Genomic DNA, 13018 nt, shown 5'->3' with positions numbered 1-13018 from the left:
GTTTTTCCCAATCTGAGTGATTCTCTGAGGATGCTGTGAGTGACCTGTGAGCAGTGGAGAGCAGATGAGGTGACACAGAGCTGGGGAAGGGGCTGGAGCACCAGGAGAGGCTGAGGGAGCTGGGAAAGGGGCTCAGCCTGGAGAAAAGGAGGCTCCAGGGGGAACCTTGTGGCTCTGCACAACTCCCTGACAGGAGGGGGCAGCCGGGGGGGTCGGGCTCTGCTCCCAGGGAACAGGGACAGGAGGAGAGGGAACAGCCTCAAGCTGCACCAGGGGAGGGTCAGGTTGGATATTTAGGAGGAATTTCTTCAGAGAAAGGGTTTTCAAGCTTTGGAAGGAGCTGCCTAGGGAGGTTTGGAGTCCCCATGCCTGGAGGTGTCCAAAGAACACCCAGATGTGGCACTCAGTGCTCTGGGCTGGTGACAAGTTGGGGATCGGTCACAGGTTGGACTCGATGGCCTCAGAGCTCTTTTCCAACATAAATAATCCTGTGATCCTGTTTTTCTACGAAAACAGAAAGAAGGCTCTCCTATGGTTGATTCTGACCTCTGAAGATTTCCTCATGAAGGAAAGCATTGAGTGAAACTTTTGAAAGGGAAAACCTTCCTCTCCCACATAGTGAAGGTCTGGGAAGTATTTATTTGTTTTCACATCAGTCGAGCCTGATGAATGTGACCTGAAAGTGCAGAGAACTGGCAATAAAGTGTGGGGAGAACAAACCCTGTGAGGATTGCTGACAGTGGGATAGGGCCTTAGAAAATTATAAAAGGACCAGTTTCGTACTCATATTTAAAGGAGGAAGTGGGGCAGCCAGAGCAGCCAGTTTGATAAGACCTGAACATGAACTATTAAAAATAAATCATCAATTTCAAATCATCAAATCTCAATTAAAGATTGCCCAAGATCAAGATCCTTCGTATCCATTTAACTTTTCTGACAGRCAGAAGGGGTCTTAGGTAAATGCACAGATATAATACCTGTTTTATGTGTCTATGAAAAAAAAGGCAAATAAATGTTATAAAATCTGTTTTGTACAGTGTTCCTGAATTCAAAAAGGGAGCTGCAACATAAATCCAAAGGCACAGAGGCAAAGCAGTGGGAAAAGCTGGGCTGGGGGAGCTGTAACCCAGCTGCCATCCACAGAGAAGAAAGAATGGAGAAAGAGCAGTGGGAAATGTGTCCTGTGAGAAAAGGCTGGGGGAATTGGGATTGTTCAGCCTGGAGAAGGGAAGGTTCAGRGTGACCTAATGGTGGCCTTTTAGTGCCTAAAGGGGCTCCAGGAGAGCTGGAGAGGGATTTGGGACAAGGGATGGAGGGACAGGACACAGGGAATGGCTTCAAACTGACAGAGAGTGGCTTCAAACTGCCAGAGGGCAGGGATGGGTGGGATATTGGGAAGGAATTGTTCCCTGTGAGTGTGGGGAGGCCCTGGCACAGGATGTCCAGAGAAGCTGTGGCTGCCCGTGGATCCCTGGAAGTGTCCAAGGCCAGGCTGGGCAGGGCTTGGATCAACCTGGAATAGTGGAAGCTGTCCTTGATCAGCAGCACCAAGGGAAGAGAAGGTCAATGGAATCCTGGAGTGCAGCAGGAAGAGCATTTCCAGCAGGTCAGGGAGTGTTTCTGCCCCTCTGCTCAGCCCAGGAGGGTCCTCTGTGTCCAGCTCTGGGCTCCTCTGGGGTGCTGTGTCCAGCTCTGGGCTCCTCTGGAGTGGAAGGACCTGGAGCTCCTGGAGAAGATAGAGCAAGAAAGATGATGAAGGGCCTGGAGCATCTCCCTGGTGAGGAAAGGCTGAGGGAGCTGGGGCTGTTCAGAGGAGATGCTGAGAGGGGCCCTCATCCCTGTGTGTCCCTGTCTGCAGGGAGGGCTCAGAGCAGGGACCAGGCTCTGCTCTGGGGGCCCAGCAATGGCACAGGAGGAACGGGCAGGGACTGATTCCCAGGAAATTCCACCTGAACATGAAAAAGAACTTCCCTGTGCACTGACCAAGCCCTGAACAGGGACCAGAAAGGGTGTGGAATTTCCTCACTGAAGATATTCCAGGCCTGTGAGGGCACAATCCCGTGCCCTGTGCTCTGGGATGGCCCTGCTGGAGCAGGGAGGGGGGACAGAGGAGCCACTGTCATCCCTTCCAACCTCACCCATCCTGGGATTCTGGGCTCAACACTCCCATTATGGACCTGACCCAAGGTACTGAGGACACCTGGGACAATTCCAGCTGGAAAAAGGACAGAGAAACACCAAATAGCCACTATTCAGAACAACACGACAACACGAAAAGGCACAAGTACCGACTCAGTGAAGGGTAAAAGACACAATTAACGCACCCCAAACCCACAGAATATAAAACCCCGACACAGCAATTTTATAGAAGGGACATTAAAGAATAAAACATTGCACTTGGATGCAAAATGTAACCAGGAGGAGCCAGAGGAAGCTGCCTGAAGTCATATTTTGCCTCAGTCATATTATGCCAAATTTTGCCATATTATGGCTCAGCCATATTTCGGGTGTTGGTCTTCAAACAAAACAACTGAAGAAATGCTAACAACCCCAGAAAACATGAAGAACCAAGGGAAAAAAAAAAAAAAAAAAAAAAAAAAGAAGATTTCTGTACAGAAGTGCTTTGATTTAGCAGCCCATCAAAGAGGGGTTCCTTCAGTCCTCAACTATAATTTGTGGCAGAAAGGAAAAAAAAATTTCTTTTTCTCCCCCACATTTAACAGAAAGTCTGGAAGGGAATGCTGCTCAAAATGCCCTCTCCCCCATCCCTCCCACGACAGCGAGATTTTGGGAAATCCATGGACAYTCACATCGAAAATTCCCTGGAATATTCACCCTGCCCCTTATTTCCAACCACACGCAGCGAGCGCTGCTCATCCTCTTCCCCCGGCTCGGAAACGCAACCAAGACGCGTTTTTAGATATTTATTAGAATTTTAGATATTTATTAGAATTTTAGATATTTATTAGAATTTAGAAGTTTACAAACTTCTTTCATTTTCATTTTGGTGGCCGCCGCGCTCGCCTGTTTTAAAACTTTTTTTTTTCAATCAGGCGCTGCAAAAGCCGCCCCTTTTTCTGCGCCGGAGCTCACGAAAGCCCCCGCGCAGGGAGGGAGGCCCCCAAGATGGCGATGCTGGCGGAGCGTGAGTGCCGATGGCGGCGGGAATTCTGCGGGAATGCTGCGGGAATGGGGGCGAACCGGTGCTCTGGGAGCGGTCCCAGATCCTTCCCACAGTTCTGCCTGAGGGGTCCGGGCCGCGCTGCCCCTCCCGATGCGGGCGGGGGGGTCCCAGGGCCGGATAAAAGCGCTCGGGGGGTACCGGTGCTGGGGAAGGGGGTGCCYGAGTTAAAGAAAGGGGAGTGCTGAGACGGTGAGAGGTGGGATGAAGGGGGTCTCTGTCCAGAAAATGGGGTCCAGGGGTTCTTTATGTCAGAAAAAGGGGGGATCATGGGGTGGGGAGACCTTGGGATGGCGGAAAAAAGGGTTCAGGGGGTCCCCGGTGTTGAAGAAATGGGGAGCGGGGGGCTGGGAAAGGCAGGAATGAGGGTCCAGAGGGTCCCAGGGTCGAGGAAAAGGAGGGGTCTGGGAAAAGCAGGAATGAGAGTTTAGAGGATTCCAGGGTCAAAGAAAAGGAGGGGTCTCGGAAAGGCAGGAATGAGGGTCCAGAGGGTCCCAGGGTCGAGGAAAAGGAGAGGTGTGGGAAAAGCAGGAATGAGGGTTTAGAAGATCCCAGGGTCGAAGAAAAGGAGGTGTCTGGGAGCTGGGAGACCCAGGCTGGGGTGGAAAAAGGGACTCAGGAGGTCTCTGATGTTAAAGAACGAGGGGTTTCAGGTCTGGAAAAGACAGGAGAGGGCATCCCGGAGTCAAGGAAAAGGGGGCTTGGGAGATCTGGGCTCCCCAGAGACCAAGATAGGGGTCCAGGGGTCCCTGGGATTGAAGAATGGAGAATCTGGGATTTGGGAAAGGCAGGAATGGGCATCCAGGGGGTCCCAGGGTTAAGGAAAAGGTGGGATTTTGGGGCTGGGAGAGGTGGGATAGCTAGAAAGGGGTTGGGGGGGATTGGTGCAGGATAAGGGGGTTCTTTGTGGGATCTGTCATGTCCCAGGCAGGGAAGGAGCAGCGGGAATGCCCCTTGGACACCTTTAGGGTTTGTCTGTCTTGTCAGTGGCGCAGTGGAACAGCTGGAGCTGTGTCAGGGGGGGTTTAGGGTGGAGATCAGGGAAAGGTTCTTCCCCCAGAGGGTGCTGGAGCACTGAACAGCTCCCCAGGGAATGGTGACATTCCCAAGGCTGCCAGAGCTCCAGGAATGTTTGGACAATGCTCTCAGGGGTGCACAGGGTGGGATTGTTGGGGTGTCTGTGCAGAGCCAAGAGTTGGACTGGATGATCCTGGTGGGTCCCTTCCAGCTCAGGATATTCCATGATTCCGTGAACTTCATTTAAATTTCCCTGATATTGGAAACAAGCAGAACTTCACTTTTGCCTGTGAAGTGATTGAGATCTCGGGCTCCCATTTCTGACAGAGCTTGCTGGTGTCAGGACAACTTTAACTGAGAGCTCAGGGTCTGATGAATTTGTTTGCTGGACTGCAGGAAATATGGATTATACAGACAAATATCAAATATCTTTTCCAGTGGGAAATAAAGATGTGAATTGAGGAAAACAAATCTGCATTTGCATATGGAATTTTTTTAGGTATTTTCAGTGTAAACTTTAGTGCCCTTTTTTTCTTCAGAATCAGTTAATTATTTTAATTGGAAATGTCAATAATATACTCATTTGGAGTGGAGGGGACCTTAAAGCTCATCCAACACCAACCCCTGCCATGGGCAGGGACACCTTCCACCATCCCAGGGTGCTCCAAGCCCCATCCAGCCTGGCCTGGGACACTTCCAGGGATCCAGGGGCAGCCACAGCTTCTCTGGGCACCCTGTGCCAGGGCGTCCCCATCCTCACAGGGAACAATTCCTTCCTAATATCCCATCTGTCCCTGCCCTCTGGCAGTTTGAAGCCATTCCCTGTGTCCTGTCCCTCTCCAGCTCTCCTGGAGCCCCTTTAGGCTCTGGAAGGGGCTCTGAGCTTTCCCTGGAACCTTCTTTTCTCCAGGTGAACACCCCCAGCTCTCCCAGCCTGGTTCCAGAACCTTGTCCTTCCTGTGCCCCCCGACCATCTGTGGGCACACAGCAGGGATTTGGATGGAAAATTCCAGAAATAATAATTAAAAACATGCTTCAGGCATAGAATTCATCTTGGCAAAAGGAATTAGTAATTGATCTTTTTCAGACTGTAGAACATCTGAGTGAAGAAGTTGTCCAGCCCTGGCACAGCTGCCCAGGGCAGGTGTGGAGTTTCCATTCCTGGAGTGATTTAAAAGCCCTGTGGATGTGGCACTTGGGGACATGGGGCAGTGGTGGCCTTGGCAGTGCTGGGGAATGTTTGGACTCGGTCTTAGAGGGTTTTTCCAACCTCAGTGATTCCCTAAAGAAATGACGATTTTCTCCACTGGATGGTGCTGCTCTCCCAGAGTTCTGTCACTGTGGCATCACTTTCAGAGCACTTTCTGTGTTTCTTTAACACAGAAAATCAGTGTTAAATTAGGCGTTGAATCTTGGACCTGGTTTCCTCTCCTGCTTTAAAAACACCAGTGAACAAACATTTCTGATAAATTATTGACTAATTAGTGGATTTTGTTGTTTGCTTGGGAAGGGAAAATTATTTTTGGTTTTCTGTGAATGACATGGAGCTGTTCCCGGCTTTTTTAAATACTTCTCTTAAATGCTTCTCTTCTTTCTCTAAAGATGAAAGCAAGTTTGTTTGGGGTTTTTTTTCCTGCATTTAACTCACCCTATTTAAAARTCAGAGTATGTTAACCTGGCAGAAATATGAGGATTAATCTCAAATTGTTTGAAAGAATTGGATTGCAAATGCTGAGAAAGGGAAGGGCTCTTAATTTCGAGTTTAAGAGATATTTGTGTCTGGTGCACTTGTGCTTTGTCACCAGCATCCTGAAAGTAAAACATCTCAGGGGTTTCTCCACAGGGAGATATTCAGAAAAAAACATAGAAATTCACTTTTGAGGTTGAGATTGAAAAGAAGGCAGCTGCTCAGCTGGGAATGATAAGATCTGTTGGAATCCTTGAACCAGAATCACTGAGGCTGGAAAAAATCTCCAAGACCATCGAGTCCAACCATTCCCCAGCACTGCCAAGGCCACCACTGATCCATGTCCCCAAGTGCCACATCTACATGGCTTTTAAATCCCTCCAGGAGTGGGGATTCCACCACTGCCCTGGGCGGTTTCTTCCAGTGTCTGACCACCTTTTTAATGAAGGTTTAATGAAGGATATTTTTCCCAATATCCAACCTATTGGCAGGGAGTTTCTTTCTCAAAGGCACAGGTCCCCTGGCACTGCTTGAGGCTGTTTCCTCTCATCCTGTCCCTGTTCCCTGGGAGCAGAGCCCAACCCCCTGTGGCTGCACCCTCCTGTCAGAGAGTTGTGGAGASCCACAAGGTCCCCCTTGAGCCTCATTTTCCTGAATTCCCAGCTTGATGTTTGGGTGAAAGGAGCCACTTTTGTAAGGGAGCCAGACCTTCTGTTCTCCTTGGGGCAGCAGGGAACCCCAGTTTGTTTGGAAGTTCAAGATCACAGATCACAGTGATGCTTCCCCTCCTTTTGTTGGCAGCAGGGGCAGGGCTTGGAGGAGGTGCTGCTCTCAAAGCTTCCTGATAGGAATAATCACAGAATGCCAGGCTGGTTTGGGGTGAAAGAAACCTTAAAAAGATCATCCAGTTCCATGGAGATGCCACTCWCTATCACAGRTTGCTCCAAGCYTCATCCAGCCTGASCTTGGAYATTTCCAGGGATGGGGCAGCCAAGGCCTCTGAGGTTAATAAGTTGTTTCCTGTAAAGAAGTGAACCAGGCAAAGGTTGGATTCCCCCCACAGCCCTTTGGGCATTTAACCTGCTGTAAAATTTGCTTAGGGACTGTTTGGAGCTTCAAAGCTTCGGAAGTGTGTTAAATAAAGCCCCCACCTTGAATTCTGACAGTCTCAGTTCCTTAAAAATGAAWGAAAATTGGCCAAAAAAAGAGTCAAACATCCCTGCAATATTCAGTCCCTCTGGCCCAAATCCCAAATCTTGTCTTTTAGGGAACGATGACTTCCTGATTACATTGAAAACACCTCGTTGGATTTGGCTTCTCCTGCCTTTGTGTGGCCTTGGGTTAACCGGTCATTTTTGATCCAGCATTTCCCATGGTGTTTAATGAAGTTTGTGATCTTCCTGTCTCCCATTCTTTGTTTGTCTTGTTTATTTAGGTTCTCTTCCTGCCTGGGYTTAGGTGCACACTTCAGTGACTGGTTAACTGGGCTGGCTTCTCTTTCTTGATTTCAAGGAAGTTGTTCCTGGTGGGAAAGGCAACACGTGGGTCTGGGAGACTGTAATTTCTTTAGGAATCCATGTAGGACAAAGGAGCCTTGATTTTCCTTTGGATCTCTTAASTCCTGCAATAATTTCTGTCAGCTTTTCAGTTTCCCCATAAACCATTTTTGAGAAACCCAAAAACTGAAATCCCATGGGTTTGTGTTCTGTCATTCCCTTTCTCTGGTCACCTACGTTGGATTTTTGATATGGCTTTTGTTAGGAAGGCAAACATTAAAACTTCTGTGTTCTGGTTGAAAGGAAGTCTGGGGAATGGATTTTGTCCAGAACTGGGAAAGCAGCATCATAATCTCTTCCCCTGCAGATTCCATGTTGAAGCCAGATGTAAAAAAAAAAAAATTGGAATAAATATGGAATTTACACCTAAACGGTAATCCTTAAAGCCTTCCCTGAATTGCAGCCCATCCCAAGGGACAACAACTTCCGTAGTGATTTTACTTTGGCATCTTCCCACTAATTGTTAATATTTTCMCTGGACTTTTGTTGATGTTGTTGGGGTTTTTGTTTAATAAAATTAACCCCAAAATATGTTGAGTCTGGCATCAGTTCTGGGGTGGTTTTTTTTGGTTTTTTTTGGCAATGAAGAGCTTTGGTTGAACTGATTCAATACCAAGAACTCTCAGGGAATGCCAACAGAACCTGTTTGAATTTTCCCTTCCTGCTTCAGCCCGGAGAAAGCAGAAGTGGTCTGTGGATCCACGGAACAGCGCTTGGAGTAACGATGACTCCAAATTTGGCCAGAAGATGCTGGAAAAGATGGGCTGGTCCAAAGGAAAGGTAAGATCTAAAAGAGAATTGTGTGGCTGAAGGGTCTGAAACTGCCAGGGGAACTTTCCTTTCATTTATTCTCTCAAGTGCACAGAGAATTTGAGCAGTGATGGAATTCTACATTTTGTTACAAGTCTTGTTTGTGCCTCTCCTGCTTTCCAGTTTTTCTCCATTCTTTGACAATCCAAATTCCCAAGTAAGTGCAGGAGTTGGCACATTGAATCAGTTGATGGTTAAAGGTTTTAAGTTGCCTTTAAACCCCCAGTTCTCTCCCATCTTTTTGGTACTTACAGAAGCAATTTCAGGTTTAATCTTTCACCTGGTTTTAAGCTTTATTCTGATCTGTTCCTTGAACCCCTGAATAGCTGCATCCTGTGAGCTTCCAGGATCCCTTCCCAGATCCAGCCAGGGCCTATGGGTGAGGGGACTGGTTTCTGGCACTAATAACAACCTCCAGGTCAGCACAGACCCCTGCAAACTGCAGGTTTAATTCCACAGAGGTGCCTCAACAAAGCTGAGACTTGGGGCTGCACATCAGAGTGCTTACTGATCAGTATCCACACCAAACCCCCACTACCTTCATTTCATTCTTCTAGATTTCCTCTCCCAAGATTTCCTTAACAGGAAAAAAAATAGGATCATTCTCAATGCTGTGAATGCCTTAAATCCTATTTTTGGATTTCRACTGTTGCCTCAGTTGTCTCATGACATTTCCCACTCGAGCTACTGGATCTTCCTTGCCGCCAGTTGTGCAAGAAGGATTTATATTTCTATTCCACTCCAAACTTGGACAAATGGAACTTTCCCTTGATCAAATTAAGGGGCAAAASCCCATGTGAGCAGTGAAATTAAGCTGCTTAACACCAGTGCTGTTATTGGTTGTACTGGAATTGGGTCAGGACAGAATGTGTGGCCAAGTGTCCTGCTCGATTCAATACTTTTTGGTCAGCAGAAATTTCAAGGCAAATTTTCCACCCCATTGACCAGATGAACTCTACTTTCTTTGTAATAGCAACAGCCTTTTCCAAATATGCCTCATCCCTACAAATATTAAATATCCCTGGATGTGTCTGCAAGGCTTCTCTCCACTGCAGCAGCACATAAATGTTTATTGAAGCCAGCACACTTGGTTGATGGCTTGTGACAGATGAGGCAAAAAGCAGGTGAACACCAGGAATAAAGTTTTTAACCCAAAGCTTTGCCTTTTAATTTTTTAGCCTTGATCGTGCAGTTAAGAAAGATAATACTGAACATGAATATTGCTTCCCAGATTTGAATGATTGTGGGATTTAACACAGACAAACCCCACAGGTGTTTGCTCCAATATTTTCATCCACTTAGGAGTGTGAATGAGGTGGATGAAGTTGTGAATGTCCTGGCTCCAGTCTACTTCTCCCCTGCTTGCCTCCCCATATAAATTTACTCCAGATTGCGTTTTGCATGTGGATTTGTCTTACTCCTGTTACCCTTCCCAGTGACAGAGGAATTTTTGGGGAGAGACATGTTCTTATGTAGATCTTGTTTTAACACTGTAAATGCTCCTGGTCTGTAGGAATGTCAGGTGGCTTCCTGATTAATCACCCATCTACTTAATGTTGTTGCTATTTTAGTGTTTATAATGCTTTGCTGGAGGCTTAAGTAGTGAATTTAAAGCATTGTAATGCCTGTGAGTGAATTCAGCTACAAGCACACAAATTAATAGGCAGTTGTGATTTCTTGCTGTATTTCTTTGTGAACTGTCTTGCAGTCCAAAAGCTCTGATTGCTGCTGTAAAATCCTGACATTTTTACCCTCAAATCTTCCTTAGGGTCTTGGGGCTCAGGAGCAAGGAAATCCAGARCACATCAGGGTTAAGGTGAAAAACGACGTGCTGGGGTTAGGAGCTACTGTCAATCACGAGGTGAGCATCAGACCCAGGGAAGAGTGTGGATCCCATTTCAGCAAAAGCACAATTATTTGAGTGGAATATTAATGAAATGTGTTGTCACAGCTGGTGGTGGCCTGTACCAAACATGATTGTTTAAGGGTTTCCCAACACAACTCTGATGATGTCATTTCACTTTGGGGTGACTGTAGCAGCTGTTGTTGGTGTTGCCACTTGTGGAGCTTCCCAGCAGCAAGGATTGGATATATCCAATTAAATTATTTCTACAAGTCTTAATACCTGATTTATTTTATTTATTTTATAAAAACTTGTGCTTGTTCTGAAGACTTCTGCCTTGCATTCATGTGGGTGATATTTACAGGACAACTGGATTGCTCATCAGGATGACTTCAACCAGCTTCTGGCTGAGCTGAACAATTGCCACGGACAGGGTGAAAGAGGTGGGTTCATGCTTGGCTCAATCAGATGCTGGAAGCTCAGCAGAATTCCCATTCTGTGTCTTAAAAGGGTTCCTGTGGCCCACTTTGGGCTGGAAATAATGTTAACAATTGCCTCCTCTTCCCCAAATTCACGGAGCCAAAGGATGTGTGGCCATCCATGACTGTCTCTGGATTTGTGGATCTCACTGGATCAGTTTTGCTCTCAGGACTTCAAGAAATGTTTTTTGTTGAGGAAAGAAAACATAAAATGTTGAACCTGTTTATTTCATCCAAGATCATTATATTTGGGACCTTTTACCTGGGCTGTACTTACAGCAGCATTTATTTCTTTATAAAGCACCCAGAACCTGTCTGAAAGCTCACAMCAATCACTCAGCACTGCAATGCTTTGCTTTCCTTTTGCTAATGAACTGTCACACTTGGCTTTCATGCTCCAGTGGCTTTTTAAATACCTTCTTTTCCTGTCCTTGGAGAGCTGCTCCGTAGCTTTTGCCTCAGAGTTCTGCATYTCTGCTTTGAGTGTGGTATWAAGTGATTTTTGTAGCCCTGGTGTTGAGCACACAAGTGGGGAAACTTTCCCAAAAGGKCTATTTTTAAAGTCTTCTATTTTTGAAAAGAAGCTTATAAGTTGATCTTGCTTAGTGAAGTTTGGAAATTGTGGTGGGTGTGAGCTTAGAGAAAGAATGGGTTTATCAATTGATTTATCATATCAATTGATTTATCATATCACTTTTAATTAAACTCAGGTTTTAACTCTAATTTTTTATCTAAACACCTTTCTGGAGTGTAGTTAAACCAAGGTCTCCTGCTGGGGCAGAATTATCAGTTTAGTTAATTTAGCAACTCTTCATTCATTCTTAACCTTTGAGCACAGGAGAATTTGGAGGAGACAAAATGTAGAAAGAAGAGGAGGAAAAACAGTTAACAAGGAAAATCCTGGAGCACTAGGATTGAAATTTGAAGTTTCATGCCTTAAAGCACCTTTTTTAACTTGCTGYGCAAGTTGTCCTTGTGGAATCATGGTCTGAGGCCACCCAGGACTCAGTGCTGTCACTCAGCTCCTCGAGAGGTAGGAGAGCATTTCATGGAGAAATTCCAGAAGTTCCTGTCTACCTTTAGAACTAAATCCTGCCCAAGTTCCAACTTGAGCCCTGGGAAGATCTGGGAGGTGTAACTGGTGGGAAAACCTGCAGACTGATGAGCAGAGAGCTGAAATGACTTGCCCAGGGCCACAGTGAGTCAGCAGGGGCAGGTTCAGGGAGCAAGGCTTGGTCCYAAAGTGTGCACTCTTCGCTGGGTCACCCACTCATGCAAAATGATCCTTGAAAATCCTTATTTCTCCCCATTTCACTCAGTTCTTTAGGTCCTTTTAGGAGCTGGGACAAATTTTCAGTCACTGAGATCAAATTTGGGTGCACCTTGAAAACTCGAGGTCAGAGTTACATTTGGTGATTTACAGAAAGGCATCGCTCTGAAACTTCTTTTTTTTTGGCAATTGTTGAAGCTGGCAAAACTCATCCAGAAAAAAACTCTGCCTGCAGCTGTGCTGCAGGAGCAAATGTTACATTATTGGCCATCCTCCAGTTTCAAACTGCATTAAAAGTCAGCTGAAAAACTTCATTGTTCTTAAAGAACTGGTGCAGTTGCCAGASCTGGGTTGCAATTAGAGGTCGGAAAGGAAGGGCCCCGTGGGGGTTGATGCCAACATTCAAACACCCTCAGTGGATGTAGTTTTAGCTGTCTTTTCCTTTTTTTTACTASCTGAGCACCCAGTGAGGGCAGGTTTAGATTAGATTAAATGTTAGGAAGAAATTAATTTACTGGTGGTGAGGCCCTGGCACAGGGTGCCCAGAGAAGCTGTGGCTGTCCCTGGATCCCTGGAAATGTCCAAGGCCAGGCTGGATGGAGCTTGGAGCAGCCTGGGATAGTAGGAAGGAGTTGGGACTAAATGATCTTTTCCCACCCAAACCATTYTGTAATTCCTGGCTCTTTTGCTGGGATCCTCAGTGATGATGACTGTCCCTTTCCCATGGATAAAACATGGAAACACCATCCTAGCTGTGCTTTGGCACATCCAGCCCTGTCAGTTTTGCTACAGAAATGCCACTTTAGGGGCTTTATTGCCCTGATTAAATTGCTTTAAAAAGCACATCAATATTCCTGCAGTGCTTGCTCAGTTTGTCAGAGGATTTTCCAGTCCCTGGAAGACACAGGGATGTATTTCCCTGCTCACTGCAAGTGCCAGCACGTTCCATAGTGAAATTCCTCCCTGCAGGCACGAGGCGGTGCTGCTGCCCCTTTCCCTGTAGGAATAACGTGGAGGGGGGAAGCTCTGTGGAAACGCTTTGCTGTGTAAAGCTCCTTTTGCTACTGGAGATTGGAAACCAGTTCAAAGTGCTGCATCTCTCTCAGGATATTTTAGTTGTGATCCTTACTTTCCCCAAAGATTTTTTTATAGATTTTTTTTTGTTGTTTTTTTTT

At 46.5% G+C, this 13018-nt stretch overlaps 1 protein-coding gene across 1 annotated transcript in view; it reads left to right on the top strand.

The window, feature by feature from the left end:
* The first annotated feature begins 3112 nt into the window (after window positions 1-3112).
* Window positions 3113-13018, top strand: part of PINX1 (PIN2 (TERF1) interacting telomerase inhibitor 1) — a 61964-nt gene continuing 52058 nt past the window's right edge. Inside the window, exons 1-4 of the mRNA XM_057378333.1 lie at window positions 3113-3145; window positions 8112-8221; window positions 10020-10112; window positions 10459-10537. Of these exons, the coding sequence (XP_057234316.1) occupies window positions 3127-3145; window positions 8112-8221; window positions 10020-10112; window positions 10459-10537 (301 nt within the window). The 5' untranslated portion in view covers window positions 3113-3126. The remainder of the gene's footprint in view (window positions 3146-8111; window positions 8222-10019; window positions 10113-10458; window positions 10538-13018) is intronic.

The sequence above is a fragment of the Malurus melanocephalus genome, unplaced genomic scaffold (genome assembly GCF_030028575.1).
Source record: "Malurus melanocephalus ecotype Western Australia unplaced genomic scaffold, MMel_1.1 scaffold_354, whole genome shotgun sequence".
Taxonomy (NCBI): domain Eukaryota; kingdom Metazoa; phylum Chordata; class Aves; order Passeriformes; family Maluridae; genus Malurus; species Malurus melanocephalus.
The sequence above is the reverse complement of the archived record's forward strand: the minus strand, read 5'-3'. Positions and strand labels throughout refer to the sequence as shown.